This window comes from Erinaceus europaeus, chromosome 11 (genome assembly GCF_950295315.1).
Source record: "Erinaceus europaeus chromosome 11, mEriEur2.1, whole genome shotgun sequence".
In the NCBI taxonomy this organism is placed as follows: Eukaryota; Metazoa; Chordata; class Mammalia; order Eulipotyphla; family Erinaceidae; genus Erinaceus; species Erinaceus europaeus.
The window spans coordinates 45,578,888-45,602,909 of NC_080172.1; the positions used below are offsets into that span (position 1 = coordinate 45,578,888).

Consider the following 24,022-nt stretch of genomic DNA (forward strand, 5'->3'; position numbering starts at 1 on the left):
GAGATCAGTATTATGCACAGGAACACAAAGACAAATTGCTCAGTTCAGTTTAGTTCTGGTTGCTGATGGCTCTGTTCTCCACAAGAGGCTTCCTCTGTTCACCTAATCACAATGAGTTAAGAAAATGGCAAAGTGAGCACTTAGGAAGTGATCTTTCTCTTCCCCAGGTTCTGGCTTGGCTAAGAGCTGGTCTTTTGGTTTTATAATCCTAGGGATTAGCAAGAATGCCCCCCTCAGGCCTCCCCTTGGCATCACACTGGTTCTTACTGCTCTCTTACTTGTTCCTCCATGTCTTGTGCCAGTTCTTTTGAAAATGCCTGTACGATATAGGTTTCTATTCACCCCACACTCCTGATACTATGGCCATTAGTTAAAAAGGGGGAATTGTTGGTATGCTTCTAAATCCTGCTTATAAGACCTTCTGTTTTGATCATCACATTAGGTTCACGTGTATTACTTATGATGTATTCTATTTACATAACCACTGTTAACTAAGCACTCCCCTGCCTCCAGGACATTGGATTAATCCTCACTGGTTCGTGCTTTTCCCTTTTCCCCTCCCCCTATCCTACGTACTTCCTTGCTCCTGACTCTTCTGCCTCAGGAGAGATGCAGGACAGAATTATGTTGTGATTAGAAGAGATTAGATTGTTGAACCGCAACTCCACTTGTCAATAAAGAGATACTGCTTCTCAGCTCAGCCATGAGTCCCTGGTCGTCTCTCTCTCCCGCCCGTGAGGCTATTATGGCAAGGATCCAGATGCTACCATGATGCTGACTCAATTTCCCTGGACTGATGACCCCACCAATGTGTCCTAGAGCTCTGTTTCCTCAGAGCCCCACCCCACTAGGGAAAGAGAGAGACAGGCTGGGAGTATGGATCAATCAGTCAACACCCATGTTCAGCGGAGAAGCAATTCCAGAAGCCAGACTTTCCACCTTCTGCATCCCACAATGACCTTGGGTCCACACTCCCAGAGAGTTAAAGAATAGGAAAGCTATCAGGGGAGGGGATAGGATACAGAGTTCCAGTAGTGGGAATTGTGTGGAGTTGTACCCCTCTTATCCTATGGTTTTGTCAATATTTCCTCATTATAAATAAATAAATAAATAAAAACAAGAAAATGTAAAATGTCTGGGTAGGGTGTTGGGTGTATCATTTGTCTGTTATGTTTCACTACAAGTTCAAAGAGTTGGCCAGTCTTTTATCTTTACCCAAACTGCTGCATTTTAATAAATGAAGCCAACCCTATTCCCATTGCCACTTATTTTGCGACCTTGATACTAGATTCAATTACCCGTTTCCTATCCCCATAATCAGATTTATCACATGTTTCAAACAGTCTCTAGCTTTATCCATAATTGGCCTCAGGGTTCTGCAGCAGTCACAAAAACAAAAACAAAATAAAAACCAACCAAACAAACAAGAAAACAATCTTGCAATCTTCGTTCAGAACTTCTAGGTTTTCTCAATATTTGGATCATCTTACCACAAATCAGCCAAGTTTTTAGGTATTAGAACTGCTCATGAATTAAATGACACAAAACATAGTACTTTTAAAAACATTTATGTTTATATATATAAAAAAATTAAATATATATAATATATAGTATGTTCAAGACTGAAAATATAGTACATAATATTTTAAAAAAAAGGAAATGAGAAAAGGCAGAATAGGAAAAAGTGTGAGGAATGCACAAATACACATTGCTAAAAAAATCTACGATGGTTTTAACAAAAATAATATATATATATATATATATATTTTTTTTTCTTTTAATTGTCATCATGGATCCATTTATTTGGGTTTGAGTGGAGAAAATTCTATTGGAGCCAGAAATGGAGCTTGAAATGCTAAGAATGGTTAGGGCTAGAAAAAGTAACCACACAGAGCTTTGGACATTTCTTGTTGAATCTGGAGGCAGATCTCTGGGTCACTACTGCTAAGAAGATTGTGTTTAGAGTTTGATTGTATTGGCAACTTGGCTGTTCTCTGCCCAGTTAAGGGTGTTCTATGGGCAGCATCTGAGTTCTCCAGAAGTAGAGAGATGAGCCCAACAGCTCAGTGGTTATGGTCCTCAGATTCAGCATTAACAGAATGGAAGGAATGAGTTCTTTGTAAATGGAGTTATCATTTCTAAAGGCAGGCTTGTGCTAGAACCACCCACTGTGACCTGCGGGCTTTTTGAAGCATTTTACCTCAAAAAAAGAAAAACAAACAAACAACAACAACAAAACAGGGCCTGAAGCCCCTCACAGTGATGCAAGAAATCAGGGTTCTGTACTCCAAAATTTTAGAAATCACTCAAGCCTCATGTCTTTCCTCTTTTTTGTTGACCTTGAGGTAGAACATCAACTCAAGCTCACAAAAATGAGATCAATCCATTTCACCTCAACCACCTCTACATTATTGTGAGCATAGGCAAATGGGGGGGGGGGGGGGAGAAAGGAATGGCATATTTGAGTGCTGACTTTATTGCCTCTTCACAAAACAAATGCTCCCAGTCACATCTCTTGGCCTGTATACTTCAGTGCTGCATTATCACCTCCTCCTGGTCCCACAGGATCAGCAGCATTGCTAGTGCCTCTCCCTCAACTCATAGATGGGCCTGTTGAGGGAGAGCAGTGCCTTGGCTCAGAACACAGCACTCAGCGATGAAGCCAGGGTTTCTAAGGTTGTACTGACCTTGGGAGTGTAATTGTGGGGACAGCTATCCCTACTGCTGAGTGAGGTGGAGGTTTTCATAGAAGTACAAATAGGACAGTACTTTATCATGGCCTTTTTCCCAACTAGTATTTCTACACTGCTGAAACAGACCCACTGGATAATGAAGACAGACACCCCAGGACAGAAGGAGGCAGTTCCACATCTATTGAGGGATGCAGCCGGACAAGCATTCTCATGTTGTTACCATGCTGCTTGCTTGGTCTCTGGTCATCATGCATTTTGACTTAATTTGGATTTTGACTCTTCCAGTCTCAATGGCTGGATTCAGAGGGGTCCTACAGGCTGACACTCTAGAAAGACTGACTCATAGTATCACAAGGGCCTTTCTGCAATCCAGATCTGTATTCCCCTACAAACTGCCCTTTTTCAGAGAAGTGGTTGCACTGCCCCTGCCCTCCAGCTCAAGACAACTTAGCCTGCAGGCTGAGCTTAGGTAGCAACTTCCCAGGCCAGGCCAGTGCTCCTGGAAGTAGGGTGAAGAGTTGCTCCTTTCACTCTCCACCTGCCCAGAGAAGAGGGAAGTTGCCTGGAACTTGGGCACACAAAGGGAGACTCACCATGTTTGTTCCCAATACAAACACTTTTGCAAAGGTGCCAGGGTTTTGGATGGAGAGGACCAGCTACACAGCTGTCAAAGAAAGGTTCTCCCTGAAACAATTTCAATGAAGTTTAGAGTCGGAGTATGGTGGCTGTTTGGGTATAAAGAATCCTTAGTGGAAACTCACTGATAAAACTTGTGACTAGATGATTAAGTCCACAGGTGAAAGATTCAAGAGAAGAGAATTACTTGGCTTCCTCACTCCTCATTCTTCTCAGCTGTGTTCCTGACTTCTTGCCAGGATGGTCAACCCTCCCTCCTCCCAGTCCCCCTTATACATGACTAGAGCAAGAACAGAGATCCAGGGTGGGAAAATAGCTCACTTGATAGTCATGTGTGTGACCCTGGATGGAGCCCAGCCTCCATCACTCTCCAGGTCTGCACCAGCCTTTTCCCTCATTTTACAAGCTAGAGGACCAGGGACAATGAAGACTAGGTAGAGGTCACTCAAGAAATGGGACCTGGATTCCAGGTTACCTAACCCCTAGCCCCTGGCTCTTCTTACTGTCAGAGACAATAAGGCAGAGGCAATAAAGACCACTAAGGTGACCACATGAAGCACTGAGGTCCACCCTGGAGAATACCAGTCTGAGAACAAAGCTATGTCCAAGGGCATCCACAGTAGAGAAAACAGAGTCCATCAGATTCTGATCAGACCATCATGCAAGTTGTGGGGAAAGACTGGCTGCAGCTGCCTGGTCACCATATGATGCCTAGGAGAGCTTGGACAGTGTGTTAAAGGACAGAGAATGAGCCTTCTCTGCTTTGATATTTGAACAGAATGGCCCCAACACAAAACCAAACAGAAGGAAAACTAAAAGGAGAGAACGTGGTTAAAGCCCAAGGAAACATGAGTTTTGGGTGCAGGACTACTCCTATTTCAAAAGCCACCATCCTTAACCTTGAATGTTGGACTACTCATGGCTTCATCTTTAGGTTTCTGTGAAACTAATCAGAATATGCACATTTGTCCACACAAGAACCTGCATCTTTAACAGGCCTTCTCACCAAGTTTACACAGACTGACTTAACAGCAAAGTGTCAGCTCCTAGAGGCAGAATATGGCTAGGAACCTGTGTGCTGCCTCTTGGAAGGCTGAGGATTCAGAGCAGCTGGGAGACTGGAACAAGGGCTACTTTCTTCTGGGGGTATTAATGGGTCTTGACCTGAGCAGGTGGTGAGGAATACCACCCTCCACACCTACCCAGAACATGATGATGGTTGGTGACTGATGAATATGTGACTCATTAAAGTGAGCATGACCATCAGAAAGAGCAGAACACATTCTGGAAATTGCACTAGAGACCCTTCATCATGGGGCTGAGCTGTTTGAGATAAGGGGAAAAGTGGTCAGTCCCGTATTTTGCTTCTTGAACAGGGGAGGCCAGGACAGGAGCACTCTCTTTGGTCAAGGTCACGTAGAATGTACATGTGGATATGTGGCTGTGTATGGGGGGATGGCATGGGTCTTGACAGATTGCAGTGCCCTTCTATGTCACCTCAACCAGTCAGATCTTCCTCTGACTAGGCCCCCTCTCACTCTTCTAACCCTCAGCATAGAAGGAGGTGGGGGACTCACATGCCCATTCCTGCACGGTTGCCCACACAGGGCTGGTCAACCAAAGCCCTCCTGGGCACTCAAGGCACTAGAAGTAGAAGAAGGAATCTGATTGGTCCAAAAAAAAAATTTAACCAATCCAAACCCATCTAAGGAGAACATTTCCCAAGCCCCTTGGAAGATAGCCTCTCTGAATAGCTGGTGGGTCCAGAGTAGGACCGCAGGTACAAGAGCCAGCCCGTGAAGGCCCTCAGAGTTTATCTCACCACTTGCATATATACAAATGGATTCAATGGAGATTGAGACATAATGGTAGGATTCTAATGGGGTAGTCACTTTTCTTTCTCTTCAAACTTGTGTTTGGGTGGGAAGATCCCTACAGGCTTCCCCCCCCCCTTTCCCAAATGAAGTTTTCATTTTACTATATTTAAAAGGGGACTTGAGTCAGTTTTCCTAAGAAAACCTGGAATCTGGAAATTTCTAGACAGCACAGCACTGTCTTGATGAAGCGACATGTATCCTAATCTTCTTTTCCCACCAAAGTGGGAAAAAATGTGGGGGATCCAGCACAGATGGGGAGAAAGAGTGAAGCTGTACTATTTCCACCTCTCTGTGCTGGAGCCCACATGGCTCCACATAGCTCTCTGTTCAATGAATGGGTGGGGTAGAAAGATGATGCTAAAAAGTGTCCCCTCCAACCTCCCTCATCATTCTGTCAGGCAGGAAAGTAGGTGAGGAGAGACAAGTCCTCCAGAAGACGAGGGTATGGCAGGCCCAGGAGCGGGGCATGCATACAGCACCATCCTTGGGATGGGGTGTTTCCGGGAGACCTGCTCCCCACCTGCTGCAGTGGGAGGAGGGAGGAGGGAGAAATTCTGGTCAAGGGTGGCATCATGGAGCAACGCCCCTGAATATCAGGGAAAGCCGGGAGAGCCCTCTCCTCTGCCCGCAGAGATGCCCAGAAAGGCCTGGCTCTACACGTGAGTCTGCATGCGCTGCTGGAACCGCTGGCCATAGTCTGAGTGCTGGGAGGTGTAAGAGAAGCGGGTGGCTGTGGCATACTTGCCAATGGGGTCATAGGACTCATATGGGGTCCGCTCCAGGCCAGAGGGTGGTGCCTGTGGGTATCCTAGTCGATAAGTGGGATATCCTGTGGCTCCAGGGAAAGGATGGGAGTTGAACTTCTCATAGTTTTCGTAGGACAGCTGGCTGGCTGTGTCAGTGCCAGTGGGGGCAGCAGGGCCAGAGGGAGTGGGCTCAGAGCAGTAGTCGGAGGCAGGGGCCCGGCTGTAGGTGTTGAGCTGGGCATAGCCACTGGAATGGGAGAGACGGGAAGAGGGACGGCCATCGAAGCGGGCAGGGCCAGGGGCCCGGTAGTCAGCATACAGCACTGCCCTGGAAGATGGGCGGTCCTCGTGGGCACGCACGTTGTAGTAGCCATTGGTGGGGTCCTGGGAAATGGCAAGAGAAGAGGATGAGGAGATAGCATATCTACTGGGGGGTGGGAAGGAGTGATCTGGCCCCCGCCCTTGTCTCTGCCCTGTATTTCTTGTCAATACATCTCCTCTTCTGGTCCGCCCCCACCTGCCACTGCAGCCAGTCTGTGGACATTTAACACCCTATTTTCCCAACCAGCCCTTGTGCCCCGGTGCCTCACCTTCATCTCATACTCCTCCCGTGTGTCAATGGTGTCACAACGAAGGTCCTGCTTCAGGTCCACATCATCCTTGAAGGACTGCAGGGTGGCAAGGGCAGGGCATCAGGGCACAGAGATGCTCTGTACCCCAAGCCAATCCTGTTCCACTTCTAGAGGTAATAATGGCTGGCAGGGAAGAGTGTGAGCTACCAGCAGGCTTGAGTTTTGTAGGGTCCCAGAAGAGGACCTGGGGTGTGGTGGGAGGAGGCCAAAGATCTGTTTCTGGAGTCATATTTGGTGCTGACTTAGCAGTGTGGCCTCGGCCTACTGCTACCCCTCCCTGGAGCCATATCCTCACCTGATAGGGCTTGCTAATTGGGTTCCAGATGCCCAAACTCCACTAAAGACAACTTAACCTGGGGATCTGGGGAGCTGGGGTTAGTGCACAAAATTGCACCTGTGACAGAAGGAGGGGAGAGGGACAGTGGCTTCCAGAGGGCTGAGTGGGAATAGTTCCTGGAGAGTGACATGGATGGTAGACCAAGGAAGAGTAGGAAACTCACTGAGTAGATGGCCTTCATGACTCTGGTTGCTGTGGAGATGCTGGCGGTGTCATCCTCCCGGTCAGAATGCATGGTAAGAGGCTCTCGGTTCACTGTTTCCACCTTGATGTCCAGCTTCCTCAGGGTCACATCCTTGCGGCCTGGGACAGAGGAGCAACTTGGATGCTACCTGAAAGCCTCACAGTAGCTGTTTCTGGACCTTCTGAGCAGTGAAGTGCCAGCACCTTGCCTCCCCCCATCAGATAACATCTGGAGAGCCCTGGAAGGAGGGGAAGTGGCCTGTACAGGACCTATACTCACTGCCTTTGCGACGCCGGTAGAGAAAGAACACAAGGGCGATGAAGAAGAAGATAAGCAGGATGCCTGCACCGATGGTGACACCAGCAATGATGCCCACAGGTAACACCTCTTCAGAAGAGGGAAGAACAGAGGAGGGGTGAGGATGGAGTCACATGGGGATCTGAGCTCAGGCCAACCCAGTGACATCCTGTCTTGTGTGCAGAGTTAAGTTTGGCAAAGCTATTGGCAGAGCTAGAGTTAAGGCTCCGGGCAGAGTTAAAGTTGGATTTGAGAGGGAGATCTGCCTTGTATTTGGATTTTGTCTTAAGCTTCCACTTGACTAGAGTTAGGGTTATGGTCACATCTGGCTCTGGCCCTCTGGCCATCCTTTTGTTCCTCTCCTGTGAGGCTTGGTCTCTCTCTCCTAGACTATGCTCTTTCTTGAGGTCTGTTCTCTCCAAACTCTTTATGTGCCTCCTGTGTTCCAGCCTTTTGCTGTAGCCCTCAACCACATCATATAACCTCCCTGTTTCTTTGATTCAGAAAGTCCTTCTTGGTGGCCTTGTACCCCAGATGTGAGGAAAAAAATCATGAATCTGGCTTCCAGATTCTTCTCCATTCCTGGCAGTCCTAACTTGGGTCTAATCCATTGAAGACTCTCTCTCTGCAGGGTCAAACCTTACTCATATCTACTCTGTTTTCTTACCACCCCAAAGATGACATACTTCACTAAGACAGAAGTGGTTCCCAGCTGTTTATTCTATCTGGTGGTCCTGTGTGGTGTAATTGTTAGGGTGAAGCAGGAGGTGCTGAGCTCAGTCACCAAAGTCACATGTGCCAGAGTGATGCTCTGGTTTTCTCCTCATTCTCTCCCTCATATTGTATTTCTCCCATTTCTCATGTCAAATGCTAAGCTCTCCAAATACAAACATATATACTCACACATACTAACACTTTTATTCATCAGACTTGGGAACTTTCAAATATTAAAGGCACCCTCTTTCATCATGTTAGAATTATGTAAGGGAGGGAACCTATCAGGTTGAGGATTGCTGAAGAAGTGTTGGGCACCTGGTATCAGCTACATGATTTATAAATTTTCCCTCATGCAACCCTCACAGCCAGTGAGGGGAATAGCATTCCTCCCTCCTTGCAGCCCCTACACCCTGGCACAGATCAAATACTCAATAAGCATGCAAAATAGTGGCCATGTTTCTCCAGCTATACATCCAGGCCAAACTGTGGTGAGGAGGCCTGAGACAGCTTCCATTCCCCGACTCACCCCAAGGCCCTGCCATGGGACAGGAGTTAGCAGCTACCCTATCTCTATTACACAAACACATTGCAAGTCACCTCGCTCTTCCAGCTGGATGATGGCTGTTCCAGGCCCAAAGCTATTCCAAGCTGTGCAGTTGTAGTGGGTCTGGAAGTCAGCCTCCATGACATTGTTGATGGTGAGTGTAGACAGCACTCCACTGCCGGAGTTGGTCCTCTCCACTGTGTAACGTTCCAGGGTCCCCACCTCCAGGAAGTTCTCTTTCCATGCCCAGGCCTATGGGGGGTGGCGGATGGGTTCAGTGTGGGAGGAGAGCAGAGTGGGTAAGGATGGGGGCAGGTACCTCCACAGGGCACCCTTACTTGCATATCCTATGTGGCCCTGGGTGCAGCTCATCACAGTTAATATCAATCTCTGCTATTCAATCTCTACTCTAGCAGACACAGGGTCTCTCAACCATGGCTGGGCATCAGGCAGGCTATCAATGGCCTTTAAAATGCAGATTCCCAGAACTAAGCTCCTAAATATGTAACTCTAGGGAAGCAGTAGTATGGGAATATTTAAAACAAACAAACAAACAAACAAACAAACAAACAACAGAAATAGGGGACCAGGCAGTAGTGGAACCAGTTTAGTGTTTATTAAAATGTACAAGGATGCAGGTTCAAGCTACTGGTCCCCACCTTCAGGGGGAAAACTTTGCAATTGGTGAAGCAGTGCTGCAGGTGTCTGTCTCTTTCCCTCTCCTTTAGTTGATATCTAGGAGCCAGGCAAAAGATTCCTGTACCCTACATAGGTCAGGGACAAAGAACCCCAGCCCAACAGGAAGTCTGTGGCATTGTCTGAGCAGGACCCCTTCTGACATATATTCTCTCTTCCCCCAGCCCCCTCTCTCAGAGCACTGCTCAGCTATGGCTTATGGTGGTGTGGGGACTGAATCTGGGAACTTGGAGCCTCAGGTGTGAAAGTCTGTTTGCATAGCTTTTATGCTATCTCTCCTGACTTTCTCTTTCCTTTTCTATCTTTCCCTTCTCCCTTGATTTATCTGATTCTATCCAATAAATAAAATATTTAAAAAATAAATACAATATAATATAGAAACAGGAAGAAAGGCAGAAAGAGAGTGAGGGAGAGAAAGAGAGCAACCAAAGCTTCTTTCAGTGTGGTTGAGGCCAGGCTGGAACCTAGGTTTTGCACATGACAAAACTACACACTATCCAAGTGAGCCATTTTTCTGTTCCAAGAATCTTTTATTATTATTATATTTACTTTTGGCGCCAAGGTGATCACTGGGGCTTGGTGCCAGCACTACAAATCCACCACTCCTGACAGTCGGTAATTTTTTTTTCTATAGGTCAGAGATAAATTGAGACAGTAGGAGGAAATAGGAAAGAGAAATGGACATCTGCAAACTGCTTTACTTCTTGTGAAGCATTCCCCCTGCAGTTGGGGAGAGGTGTCGTGAATCAATGTATTTGTGCAATGTTGAGCCCCCCTCCATGCCTCTGAATCTATTTTTATAATGATCTCAAGTGATGTGGGTGCTATTGATTCAAAGACCCCATATTTGGGAACCCTCAGGGTTGTCCTCCCAAAAGTCTTGTTAATGAGGGAGAAGTCAAGCAGAGGCTCTAGACTTGGCTTTTCCCTCCAGTCCCTGTGACCCCAAATCCCACCCCCGTGGCCCCCTCATTCCTGTCATGGGTCTTAGTTTTCTTATTAGTGAAACGAGAGGACCAGTTATCTCCGGACAATGCTCAAAGTTCTTCGAGCTTGGATGATCTGACATTCTAACTAAATACTTTTCAGCCTCTAATCTACCCTTTAAGCTGGCTCACAGCTGCCCACTCAGTCTGCCTCTTGGCCTAGGTGGCCCACCCATACACTAGTACCACAGTTACTTCATACCCAGGCATCCCAGCCTCACCTCCCAGCCCAAGTGCCCATCCCTGAGTCCAAGGGAAGGGATCAGCTGAAAACTGGCTCTGTTCCAGGGATCAAACTTCAAAGTTTTGCAAGGAGAGCTCCCTGGGAGCTCAGCCACCTGCTGCATAGGCAGCCATATTAATTAAGTATCCCCAGGCAGCCCTGGAGTTAGCCAAATGATCTTTAAATGCGATGAGGTGGTTGATGGTTAATGGCTCATGGTGTGGGGGAGAAAAGGAATGATAGAGGAGGGAGGAGGGAGCCATAGGGGCTGATAGAGGATACAGATGGAAGAGAAAGTGGGAGTGAAAGGAGGATGGCAGGAACAGGTGGGGGAGAGAGAGGCAAGAAGAAAGAGAGCAAGAGTCTGAAAAAAGGAAAGGCCACAATGGAGGAGAAGGAGCAAGAATAAGTAAAAGTGAATAAGCCTTGCAGGTGGCACACTCAGTAAAGCACACATATCACCATGTGCGAAGATCTAGGTTTGAGCCCTGGGAACACCTGCAGGGAGAAAGCTTCATGACTGGCGGAGTGGTGGTTCAATGTCTCTCCTCCCTTTACCTCTCCCAATATGTATTTCCTTACTAAGCTAGAAAACGAAGAGGAGGAGGAGGAGGAAGGGGAGGAGGAGGGGGAAACAGAGGTGGCTGGAGGTCATTCATGTAGTGCCAAGCTACAGTGATATCCTGTGTATGCTTTACATTGGTTTGGTCTAGCTCTCCCCCGCTAGAAAAATTGGTTTGGCCCCTGCTAGTTTCGCGGGCCCGCTTGTCCCCGCCCCAAGGGAACCCCTATAGAGTTCCAGAGTTCTTGGTGCCTCCGTGTGAGGAGAAGGATGCAGGAGAGTTCTGTGTGGTGGTTAGTTTAAGGGTCTCTCTCTGCCGACAGGGAGAATGATAGGGAAGCACATGGTGTGGTGATTTGCCCGTTCGTGAATAAAGATTAAACTGCAATTTCTCAGCCCAGCCGTGTGTTCCCAGAGTCTCTGTTCACCACCGCGAAGCTAGCCTGGCCTGCTGGAGCCCCCGAAACTTTAATAACAATATCCTTGATGGCAAAATCATAAACAAACAGACATAAAGTAGTATAGCAAGGGAAAGCTTGCTATGCTGCTCATACTACAGCTACAGTGACATATCAGGGAGAGGTCACTGCCCCATTTAATAGATGAGGAAAGTTAAGTTCCAACTTTCTTTGGGTTACTATAAGGAGAGAGGTGCTATGTGAACAGGGATGGACAGAGGGACAGAACTTGAGAACTGCAAGTATGGACAGGGAGGGCATGGAGCAGCAGAAGGGTCAAGCAGGAAGAGGCTGAGGCAGGAGGAGCAGACCAGTCCCAGCACTCACAATACGGTCTGGAGGCGGCGTGCTCCCGATGAAACACTCTACCTTACCACCATCACCCCTCACAGCATACTGCACTGCCTCACTGGAGATGATGGGAGGCCCTGGAAGAAGACAAAGTCAAGGCTAGTGAGAGCCTGCCCCCCCACCCCAGCACCCAGCTATTCTCAGGACACTCACCGTTCACATAAAGTGGCACCTCTCGCTCAGCCACACCAATCCGAGGTACGATGGCCCTGCAGGTGTAGGTGCCTGCATCTGCCTGGGTCACTGACTTCAAAAGCAGTTGGTTGCTATTACTCAGGACCTGGGCAGAGAGAGCAGCCTCGGGTGGGGAGCCAGGAGGCCTATGCCCCTAGGTCCATGTAGTCCCAGAAGTGGAGGTATGGGAAGAAAACAAGAAGGGCCACGAGTAAATAAATCAGAAAGGAAACAGGATCCCAAGTCTGTCTGGTCAACCCCATGTAAACACAGCTTCTCTTTAAGAGTGGGCAGAGCTGGTGGCTGCCAGAGAGGCAATCGAGGCTGAAGTGAGTGAACAGAGGACAGCCTCTGCTGGAGATGATCTGTTTAAGAACTCTTCTTGCCAAATAAGTCAGAAAGTTTACATTTCATATTCCTCTTCTTGCAACTTTGGCCCAAACTGTCTAAGTAAGGTCTGTGCAATGATTTAGAACCCACTCATCACTGCTGAGCGACCCACTATACTGATTTCTAGGGGAAACTAAGGGACCAGACTGTCTACCCCCTACTCCTACCTGTAGGACAGCAGTACCAACTCCCCCCCCCCACCTTCCAGCCACTGAAAACTGGACAGCTGTCCTGTAAGGAGGTAAGACTGTAAGCACTTTCCCCCTCCAATTCTGAGAAATAGCCCACATTCACCTTGAAGAATCATGTGGAGGCTCTCTTCCTGCCACCACCCCAGCTATGCCCATTCTTCCAGCATGCAGGAAAGGCAGAAGCATCTTACCATGTTTGAGTCCTTTTTAGTCCAGGTGAGAGTGAGGGGGGGATTCCCCACCCAGACACAGGTGAGGGTCACATCAGAGCCAATGTCTGTGGTCGTGGGCTTGGGGTCGATGACAATGCGGGGGGCAACTAAAGGGGGAAGGAGCAAGTAGTTGGGGTCTCCATCTCACTAATATCACTTCCTTCTGGGGTTCCCCATATCCTCCAGCTGCAAGAGCCTTCCCCCACTGCATCCAAACTTTGTCTTGTCCCTGTTCCTGCCCTGGGAGTTACTCACAGTGAACATTGACCAGCGTGCTGACATTGGTACTCCCCACTTTGTTGTGAACCTCACAGGACACGGGCTCCGTGAAGAAGGAATAATCAACATTGGTCTCGTAGCGACTCTCATGGGCATCTTCAATTAGGAATCCTCCCTTTGCCCACCTAGGCAGGAGGTGACCGTAAAAGATCAGGGCTTAGAACCCTCAAATTGCATCGCCCTCCCCAACCCCTACCACAACTGGCATCAGAGCCTCTCCCTGTACTCTCAGATGACCCCAGTCCCAGCCCCTTGCACCTGTAGCCCAGGATCTCAGGATTGGCTGTAGCCTGGCATGTAAAGACCACACGCTCACCCTCCTGCACCGTCTGGGGCTCAATGGACAAGGTCACTGTAGGAGGGTCTGCAAAACAGGAGATAAGTAGTCAGGGTCTTTTCTGTCCCTCGTATTTCTTTTTCTCTCCCTAGCACTGGCACTCAGACCTCACCTCCAGGGTGCTTCTGGGAATGTGAGTAGTGAACTCCTTCCAACAAATTAGCAGTATTCCTTGACTTTACACCACAGAGCCTCTAGGGGGCCTGCTAGAGTGAGGATGAACAATGATTGGGATGGGACAAATTATTCAGTGGGTGTGAGGACCCACTGGTGCCACTAGGTGTCAGTGTTGGCTCACAAGGCTCACTAAAGGGTGGGGGTGGGGCACCTCCCACACCAGCCTTCCTCCCATCAAGTGGATTTACTGAGCACTCATAGGTAAACAAAGTGCATACTCTTTTTGTCTTTTAATATTTATTCTCTTTTGTTGCCCTTGTTTTATTGTTGTAGTTATCACTGTTGTCATTGTTGTTGGATAGGACAGAGAGAAATGGAGAAAGAAGGGGAAAACAGAGGGGGCTAGAGAAAGATAGACACCTGCAAACCTGTTTCACTGCAAGTGAAATGACTCCCCTGCAGGTGGGGAGACGGGGGGGGGGGGGGGGGGGGGGGGGGGGGGGTTCGATCAAGGATCCTTATGTGGTATTTGCGCTTTGCGCCACCTGCGGTTAACCTGCTGTGCTACCGCCCAACTCCCTACAGTGCATACATACGCTTATACTATCTCATCTAATGCTCACAACAACCCTGAGAAGCAGGTGCAACTCCATGGCTACTACGTGAAACCTTTGGGACAAGATATGTTCTGGAATTTGGAATACCTTTCAGTTGCAGAAAGGTAATGCTTAGGTTGTTTACCATAGAAGACCTTTGGCAGTGTTTAGGCAAAGCCCCAAACCCACAGACATAAAATTTATGCAGTCATGGAAGGTGGCACAGGGCATTGGAGTCTCAAGCATAAAATCTGATGCTCAGCCAGAGTGATGCTTTGGTTCTCTCTCTCTCATTAACTGATAACTAAATTAGAAAAAAAAAAAAAAAAAAAAAGCAGTGAAACAAGGCTAGCCAGACTAATTAGGTTAAATAAAAAAACTATGAAGTACTTTTTTTAAACTCAATTTTCTATTTATTTATTTATTTATTTATTTATTTATTTTCCCTTTCGTTGCCCTCATTGTTGTTGGATAGGACAGACAGAAATGGAGAGAGGAGGGGAAGACAGAGAGGGAGAGAGAAAGACAGACACCCGCAGACCTGCTTCACCACTTGTGAAGCGACTCCCCTGCAGGTGGGGAGCCAGGGACTCGAACTGGGATCCTTACGTCAGTCCTTGTGCTTTGTGCCACATGCACTTAACCCACTGCGCCACCATCCGACTCCCTATGAAGTACTTTTGGTTTGGAATTTTGGCAGGTCCATATTTCATTTCTGCAACTGTACAGAACTGGAAACTGAGTTTTGGAGAGAGGAAGCCATCCCAGAATTCCATACTGGTTTATCCCTTTTAAGGGAAAAGAGTCCTCTCTATCCTACTTCTCCAAGAGACTCATGTTCCTGCCCGCCTACTTCCAGGTCACTCCTTCCTGGGAACCACCAACTCACGGTGCACGTCCAGTTCAATGGATGTTTCCTTGCCAGTTGGGATGGCCTCATTCACACTACGACAGGTAAAGACACGCCCAATGTCCAGATCCGTGGGGTTGATGAGCAGCTGGCTGATAGTGGTCTCTCTCTTCCCATCATTCAACAGTTCCTAGGGGGAAGGAGGCAAATAAGGGATTTACAACCAGATTAAAAGGCCCTCCCCCCCTTGTGCTATAGGTGAGGCTCTCAGCGCCACACTTGTGCCTGATGGTCATAAACCCTCTTCTCTAGCCCAGTCACTTCTCCAATCTGCTTTGGTTTTTAAGTAATAGACATTTTATTTTTAAAGAGGTGATTAAAGTTTAACAAAAATTGAATAGAAAAGAGAGTTTCAATGTATTCTCCTTCTTCACCTTATTTATTAACATGATGCATTAACATGGAACTTGTGTTATGACTATGAACCAAGAGTGACATATTGTTACTAACTAAACATAGCTTATATCAGAGTTCATTTTTTTGTGCTGGACATATTTTCCCCAAATGTTTTAGTTCATATTTTTGGAATTTTCTGGATCCAGATCAAGTCCCTTCTCTTCTGGAAAATTTTCCTTCTTTGACCACCTCAGGCCTGCCCCAGTGTGCAGGCCCCAGTCTGTGGGTCCTGTGCCCCTGAGTTGACCTCCAAATGATGTATCAGTGTTGACTCTCTCCTGCTGGACATCTAGGACAGAAAAGGGACTCACAGCTTCAAAGTCTCACACTGGCGCAGTGCTACCCCAGACATGGTCATAGGGACCTTAGGCCAAATTCACATCTGTCAGATGGTGAAACTAATGGTGAACTGTCCAAGATTATACAGCATGCAAGGACAGAGCTAAGCCAGTCCCTTCTGGGGATGCCAACTATGCTCACAGGTGAACATGCCTCCATAGTACCTAGCAAAGGGATGAGTACACACAAAACCCAGAGGTGACAGAAGAAACCTCATACAGGACATCTGAACTCTAATTTGAGGTCTACTGTCAACTTTGCTTTGTGATCCTAGAGAAGTCACTTGATGTTTTTATTTCATCCTCACATGTAGAATGTATACAATACATTCTCTAAACTCGTAGTTGTGCCAATGAAGATATTGTACTCATGAGAGCTGTGGCCCTCAGAAGAGGCCAAACACAGTGTGACTGACTCAGGTAAGAATACCAACTTTGCTAAATGCCATCTGTGTGATCCTGAGCAAATCACTCAACCTCTCTGATCACCAATCATGTCCTTCTTTGTTATATCTATAACACCTACCTGATGAAACTCCTTTGAGGATTAAGAAACTTAACATACACAGAAGGTCAACTCAGCTATTACTCATTTCATTCTGAATGAATCTGTGAATTCATTTCTCTTTTCTGGAACTCAACTTTCTCAACTGTATAATGGGAAGATTGTACCAGATAACCTCTAAGGCCCTTTACTGACATCTGTGATTCCAAGGGTGGCTTGGGGAACAGGTGAGGCCTCACCGTACTGGCCACAGCACCCTCTTGCTGTGTTCCATCTCGGAACCAGATGATGGTGGCAGCAGGCTTGGCATTGAAGGCCCGGCATGTGAGGTTGTGAGGTATGCCTGCCTGCAGTAGAATCACAGGCCCACCGTCAATCTTGATGTCTTCTGGGGGGACTGGAGGGAAAAACCAAGCCAAATCAGTTGAGTATGCAGCCAAACACTGATACCCAAGAAAACCCCTGCTCTGGAAGACATCCATTGTGTGTGTGTGTGTCTGTGTGTGTGGATTTGTGTGTTAAACTTTAACTTACAATCACTCCTCCCTGCTCCTGAGTGAATTCTAAGTCTCCCAGCTAGTATTTAAACCCCTCCCCCCACCTCCTGCATTATTTTCCCAGCTGACCCTAGTTTCAGGTACTATAGTCCTTGTCATTACTCAGAGTTTCCTCACAGAGATGAGGATTTGGACTTCAATTAGGAAAGGGCTATCTCAGGCTTAGAGTATAGCTCATACCCTGGGGGCAGGGGAGGGGAGAGTAACTGTACATCTTCCATTCCTTCATCCCCTTCCCTCCCTTTTGTCTCTTGAGCCCTCTCACCTTAGCTCCTTATCTCCTACCTCAACCCACCTATCACTGATGTTGGCAGCTTCTTTTCCCTATAGTGCGGCAGAGATCATGACATTTCCCTGCTCAGACATCTTCAGTGGCTACCAACTGCCTTGTGCATAATGCTTAGTATCTCAGTCTGCTGTCCATGTTCTCTCTAGCTCTATTGGTACTTCCTCACCTGTTGCTCTGCTGTTCTTTCACCCAACCATCACTTGGTACTCTCAGTTTATCACTGAGCTCTTAGCACCTAGTATTAGGCTTACTGAGGATGGTTTTCCAGATCCTCTTTCTATATGAAAGGGATCCCTGAAAAATCAGGTTCCCTGCCTCACTCATATTTATAGTCTGCAGTATCATGGCCAAAATTTTAGACCTTTGCTAAATGCTGAAGAAATTGAACATTAGGAAATAGAGGAACCTCTCTGCATCCTGCATCCTTCTAACTATATACAGAGCTAGGCTACAACTTCCTGAAACAGGACCACTTTCTTTTTCCTCTCTTAAAGTTTCAGTGCCCAGTCCCCAGCTTGATTAATAACATGTCCTTGGAGATATTAGTGGAGTTAATGAGTAAGTGATTGATGAGAAAAAGATAGAAGGATTTTGATTATAATGGTTCTGAGCCACCTGATGTTTGAACAAGCTAGAAAAGGGTTTGTATGCTTTAGGTAGGAAAGACTGGGAAGGCCCCCAAGGGATCTTTCCTGGGAGTTCTGTGTTGACTCTGTGGCCCTGTTGAGTCCAGAGGTGGTGTGAATGCTGAGATGCCTGGCAAAAGGTAACCACTTGCAGCCTATCCCAGAATCCGCCAACATTTTCATGCAGAGTGAAAAAATCATGGGTTGGAATTATACTGGTTTAAAATCCTTTTTTTCTTACTTGTCAAGTGTTCTTGGGTCTATAAGACACTGAGTCTTAGTTTCTGTAAAAGGGACATCATGCTTAAGGTCCTAGCAGTGAGATGGGGCACTGTATGCCCCGAAGGTGCAGGTGACCTGTAATGTGTCTGCTTTACCTGAGGATCAAGGACTACCAGTTTCTCCAACTTCCCAGCTTCTCTTTGCTGACCAGTATAACTGGCTCCAGTGCCAGGTGGGTGTACATTTGGGGGTGAGTTTGAAGATGAATAAAAAGTGCCATATTTCCTGCTGTGATCTGGCTCCTCCAAGGTCAGGCTTTGCTGACCCAGGAGAATAGCCCTGGAAGGGCAGAAGCCCTAAGGTCCTACTTAGGGGTGCAGCATAATCAGATGTGAGCAGTCCCTTTCCCACACTCTCAGTTCCCACTGCTCTCCCTGACTCTGTAATGTTGGTCCTTTTCCTATGTTTATGAAAAGATCATCATTAGTCCATGTGTCTCTAGAATTTCCCAAGCCACTTGCCCACTGTTCTCTGAATCTTGGGATAGAGGGAAAGAAAGCTATAGAGGTGTGAGCTCAGTCTACTTGAATAACATGTGTCCATGTATATGAACCAGTTTTTGTGATTTGTGTCTTGAACATCAATATGCACATGAGTCTGTGGCTTCAGTATCCTTGTTTATCAAATTTCAAAGCTCATGCTGATCCTGTTTCTCTAGAGTTGCTCTTGTGAAGGTAAAACAAGATCCAATGTGTAAAGCCAGCTATAAAGTGTAATGTGAGTGACAACCACTTTTTCCGTTCACTGAACATTTACCATGTGTCAGCCAAAGTGCCAAATGGATATGATTTCATTTAATCTTCACCACAAAGTGTATTCAATTTGTCCTTTTATGGTAAATACTATTAACCCTAGATCATAGATAAGGTACTGAGATTAAGTAAATGTGGACAGGGAGGTGGCCCAGCCTACCACCCATGGAGGTAAGCTAGACTATCTCTGCACTGCACATCACCACTAAGAAATGATAAAAGGGCTGCAGGTCTGCAGGTCTAGATAATGTCTGCATCTGCCAAGAATGGATGGAAGGGAGCTTCTCATAGCTCTATTGAAGGGGGAACAAAAGTGTGAAGGAGAAGAGCCTTTACCTCCACTCAGGAGGAAAGACTGAGTGGTCTAAAAGTGATGAAGGAGCATGTGAGATAGATAACTCTGTCCTGCTACTCTTTGGGCTCATGGGCTGCCATGAAAGGTTGTATTCAAGTAGGCCCTCTAACTGCCTGCCTGTGGCTACAAGTGTTAGGGAGTTTGAAGTTCAAGAAACAAGGAGAGGGATGAGGGGAGGAAACTTCCATGTGTCTTCCCCATGTTCCTCCCATCTACCCACACTGGTTCTGAAGGACCACACTGTTGGTATTGAAAGACAAGCCAGTGGCTTCCTTCACTTGTGAGACTCTCCCTCAATGGTGGTTCATCAGCTTTTTGACAATGCACTTTTCTATCTAGAGATCCCACTGACACTTTTCTCTTCCAGAAAGTCTTTCTTGATTGCACTGAGCCACTGATGCCATTATAAACCTTTGTTTCTGTAATACTAAGGGCTGAGTTAGGATAGGATTTCTTTACAGAAGTAACAGGATACAGAAAAGAGAGAGGAAGCAAAAAGAGTAAAGCTCTTCTAAGGATTTCATAGTTACACTGAAATGACTGGTAAGGCAGGGCACTCACAGTCACACAGAGGGATGGAAGGTAATATTGATTAAGGCCACCCTGGTGTTAGACTGAGTCTTGCTCCCTAACCTCCATTCTGCTCTTGGTCTGTTCCTCCATTCTGTTGCCCCCAGGAAGGAAAAGTCAGGCATCCACCAGCCATGAAATTGAATTTCTTAAAAAAGACATTAGCTATTAGGTCCCTCAGTTCCTACTTATTTTGATACTCCCATTTGCTCAGACCTTCAGAAGTTATACAACCCCCCCAAAAAAAAAACCAAAAAACACTACTCTCTGAAGGAAACAGCTGCTAACACCAGACTGGCACCATGTCAGTGTTACTAATGAGATAACTGATGTTTGAAAGCCATGATGTTTTCAGGGTCATGGTGTCAAAGTAGCCCAGGTCTCCTGACTTCCATCTGGGTCTCTTCTTGTTACACTAGGGAGACCTGACCCCTCTTCCCCCACCCCAAATGCAAGTTACTTGTATCCATTCCCACCCACAGCTCTTCCCACCTCCTTCTGGGAGGCTTCAGGTTAAGGGATGGAGAAAAGGAGGTGCAGAACAGGTCAAATAGAGACAGGAAAAAATGAAAGGGTCAGAAGCAAGGTGAAATGGGAATGGAAAGGGTCAGAGCCAGAGGACCACAGGGAGGCCTGACAAGAGGCAGCAGAGGGGTGGGGACATCTGAGCTAGTCTCATTACTGAGCTGCACTGTGTGCAGAAGTTCCTTCATACATACATGGCCCTATGTTTCCACATGGGACCACTGCTGTGTGCCCGAGTCACAGCCCAGTAACCTGATCTCCCTCTCTAGACCCACCCAGAGTCCAAGCAGATGCAGCTGCAGCACCGCCCCCCCACCCCCCACACACACACATACACCTGTGCACTCTTCCATGTCCTCCCATAACTCTCAGCTCTCCAAGTCCATTCCTTTCAGTTCTATTTCCTAGTTCCCTGAAGAGGCCTGGGGCAGAAACTCGGAGGACGGAGAGGAGGGCTGAGTGTAGAGGAAAAGGAGCAAAGGGGGCAGCAGTGTCTGGGGCTTGGGCAACAGAGGAAGTGAGAGGCTGGGCTTATCAGTTCAGCACCTCTCCACTCTGGGCAGAGCATTACATCCAGAAGAGGAAGCCCAGTATGAGTCTCAGCATGGGAGGGAGGAACAAAGAGGATGCTGGGCACATACAGTCTACAGTGACACCAGCAATGCTCTCATCTACCTGGACTTGGCTTTGGATGGAGTTTAAAGAAGGTAGGAAAATGTGTTAGAGGGGATAGTGTGAGGAACAGAGAAGGAGGAGCTGGGAAAAGAACTTGGTAACTGGAGAAGGGGGTGGGCTAGAGGAGGAGGGGAAGAGGAGTAGGGAGGTCTCAGGGGCAGGTTATTACTGAGCACGGTGAGCTTGGCCCTGCGGGAGCGCAGAGCAGCCTCAGTGGCTTGGCATTCATAGGAGGCGTCATCAGAGAGCTCGGCATCTGTGATCTCCAGGTTATACTGGCCAGCATCCACTGGGCCCACGACCCGATACCGCGGCCAGGCTGCAGAGACAGAAAGGGAAGACACCCCCACCTTGGAACCAGTCCCAAGGGTTCATCTGTTCTCCTTTCTTACCTCTGAGTCAGGGCCCAGAACCATTCCCAGCAGCACTCCTCCACCCAATCCCAGGAGCCACAGACATCCTGGATGTGGATCTTAGGGTGTCACAACCTCCCACAATGAGGCTGGGGGCCTAGGGTTCCAGGGAGGAACTGACAGGAGTGGGTGGCAGTGAGGGATATGAGCTGGAGTAGATAAAATCTCTGAAGCTATTTGCAGACAAATGTCTCTCACAATAATAGGAAATAAAAAGGTGGGGGGAGACAGACAGCAGGGAGGAAAGGAGAGGGAGAGAAGGGAGAATGTGTGGGTGCTGGGAAATACAGGCCATGCAACACAGCAGTGAGCTTGCCAGCCTCAGGCTAGAGAGATACTCCATGAAGGCCAGGGTCTCCTCACTTACCGTGGAGGGAGAGGGGTGTGGAGGAAAGGGTGGGGGAATGAAGGAGGGTCCTGACTGTACCTGGAGGAGTGCTAAACCTGTTGCCATCTTTTGGAAGCACTGGCTATGGCAGGGCTGTCTCTGAGCCTCCAGTCCTTTTCCTTGGTTTGGTCCAGGGAGCCTCTGCCTCCAGGCTCTCCATACCCAACCCCCTTCTTCTCCCCCTCCACTCCTCATTTTCCTTTGCCACCACCATCTGCTCCCTCCCATTATCTTCCTTAGTCCAGAGGCTATTGATACTTCTCACTCCTTGTCTATTGATCTCACACTCTCTCCCAGCCTTTCTCTTGTTATCATCAATAGACCCACCAGACCCCTCTCTTGCCTTTATCCAGATCGCTTTACACAAACTTCCTTTTATTAAGATAGGAAATCCATGACAAATAGTCTAAACTCCTGGGACAACATTAAGAATAAAAACATACAGTTTCACCTATATTTTTATTATTATGGCTGGCTTACAACTAACAATGGGGGTTTGCAAAATATTCAAATATACTTAGGAGAAGGCAGCCAAGTCTGTGGCTATCTAGTTTGCACAGCAGTAAGGATAAGGCCACCAGTTCACAGAAGGCAGTCAGGACCAGACCTCGGGTGTCCTGAGTCCTCATTCCCTTGCCAAGGAGTCTAAACTATATATTTTTGAAATTGCATTATTCATTTTAGGAGAGAGCTGGAGAGTGACCAGAGCTCTGATTCTGTACAGGCAGTGTTAGAGATGGAACCCAGGAGGGCCTCAAGCACACAAGCCCTGTGCTCTACAGCTGAGCATTCTCCTCCACCACCCAGAAATATTTTCATTGTTTTAGAAGGATTGTTGTTGGTATTAAAAAACATTTTTAAAATATTTATTACATTTGCTTCAATACTGGTGATACAGTGCTTTGCTAACACAGATTTGTTAAATGAAGAATAATCTTCCAGCTCCTCCTTCTCTATCTGTCCTGTCCTTTACTATCTGAAGTAACTCCCACACCTCCTGCTATCTTTCTTGAGCTTGTATGCAGCCAGGTAGAAAGCAATGGAGATGAAGCCAGTAGAAGAGGGACATTGACCACTCAGATGGAGATAGGAAGCCTGGTAACAGGAGTCTGCTGAACACAGGGGTGGGGTGGTCTGCACACTGAGCTAGCCCTGTATCCCACTCACCTTTGAGGCCTTGGCCCATGCCCAGTGCCAGCCCATCCTTGGTCCACTGCACAATCCCTGAGTAGTTAAGTAGTACACAGGGGAGAACGGCTCGCTGCCCAGCCACTACAGTCTGGTCGGTCGGCTCCTGGCTGAAGCGGGTCTGGGTTCCTGGCAAGTCAAAGTATCAGCAGGTAAGGAGATGGGTAAGGAAAGGGGCTTCAAGAGATCCTCTTCCAGGGTCTCACTCATCCTGCAGCAAGCAGGATCAGAGAGACAGCCTGAGATAGGAAAGGTAACTGCCCAATCTCTGCCCTATTGCAGCCCTGACCCCTTCCCTGCATTCAACATGCCACCCTCACTCCCCCCACTTACTGCCCACAGGAATAAGTCTCAGAAGCTGAAGGGTTTAGCCATCACAGTTTGGCATTATTTAAAAACCTTAGATACAGTTGTAGTCCATCCCTCCTTTTTTTTTTTTTTTTTTTTGCCTTTCAGAAATTGTGCATTTTTATTTTGAGAAATTTTAAAATTTCTCTATTGGGGAATTAATGGTTTACATTTGACAGTAAATACAATAGCTTGTACATGCATAACATTTCCCATCTTTCCATATAACAATACAACACCCACTGTCATCCTTTTGGACCTGTTTTCTCCCCGTTTCCCACCCTAGGGTCTTTTACTTTGGTGCAATATGCCAACTCCAGTTCAGGTTCTACCCCTCCATCTTAATGACAAGGGTACTGAGATCACCAAGTGAGTTAGCCCAGAGGTAGGTTTGGGGGTGGAGCTCAGCTCTCTGGGTCCTGAACTATTCTTCCACCGCCCTGCCTCCCCTCTCCCCCACTGTCCCAGGCCCTCAATCCTTGAGACTTGACTATATCACCATGCCCATACTTGGTGCTTATGAGCACATCAGGGCCAGTTCTCTCAGTGTGTGTGTGTGTGTGTGTGTGTGTGTATTTCCTTATGGACAGTGCTGTATCCAAAGTAAAGAAGCTATAATCTACTTCTTGGCATACTCATGCCTTGCTCCCAGTGTCGGGGGACATGAGAG

The 24,022-nt window shown here is 47.4% G+C and overlaps 1 protein-coding gene across 4 annotated transcripts in view; it reads right to left on the reverse strand.

Moving 5' to 3' along the window:
• Nucleotides 1-1,552: 1,552 nt before the first annotated feature.
• The window catches only part of KIRREL1 (kirre like nephrin family adhesion molecule 1), a 118,920-nt gene continuing 96,450 nt past the window's right edge, over nt 1,553-24,022 (reverse strand). The window contains exons 2-15 of one of the 4 annotated variants that reach the window (XM_007534158.3): nt 22,984-23,133; nt 21,185-21,334; nt 16,624-16,781; nt 15,125-15,275; nt 13,444-13,549; nt 13,162-13,310; nt 12,886-13,013; nt 12,093-12,219; nt 11,916-12,016; nt 8,717-8,915; nt 7,385-7,492; nt 7,085-7,224; nt 6,543-6,620; nt 1,553-6,336 (exon numbers count right to left, since the gene is read on the reverse strand). In XM_007534158.3, coding sequence (XP_007534220.1) covers nt 5,860-6,336; nt 6,543-6,620; nt 7,085-7,224; nt 7,385-7,492; nt 8,717-8,915; nt 11,916-12,016; nt 12,093-12,219; nt 12,886-13,013; nt 13,162-13,310; nt 13,444-13,549; nt 15,125-15,275; nt 16,624-16,781; nt 21,185-21,334; nt 22,984-23,133 — 2,222 coding nt within the window. In that variant the 3' untranslated portion in view covers nt 1,553-5,859. Of the gene's footprint in view, nt 6,337-6,542; nt 6,621-7,084; nt 7,225-7,384; nt 7,493-8,716; nt 8,916-11,915; nt 12,017-12,092; nt 12,268-12,885; nt 13,014-13,161; nt 13,311-13,443; nt 13,550-15,124; nt 15,276-16,623; nt 16,782-21,184; nt 21,335-22,983; nt 23,134-24,022 lie in introns of all 4 variants that reach the window. The other 3 variants (XM_060201428.1, XM_060201430.1, XM_060201429.1) reach the window with 3 other exon arrangements.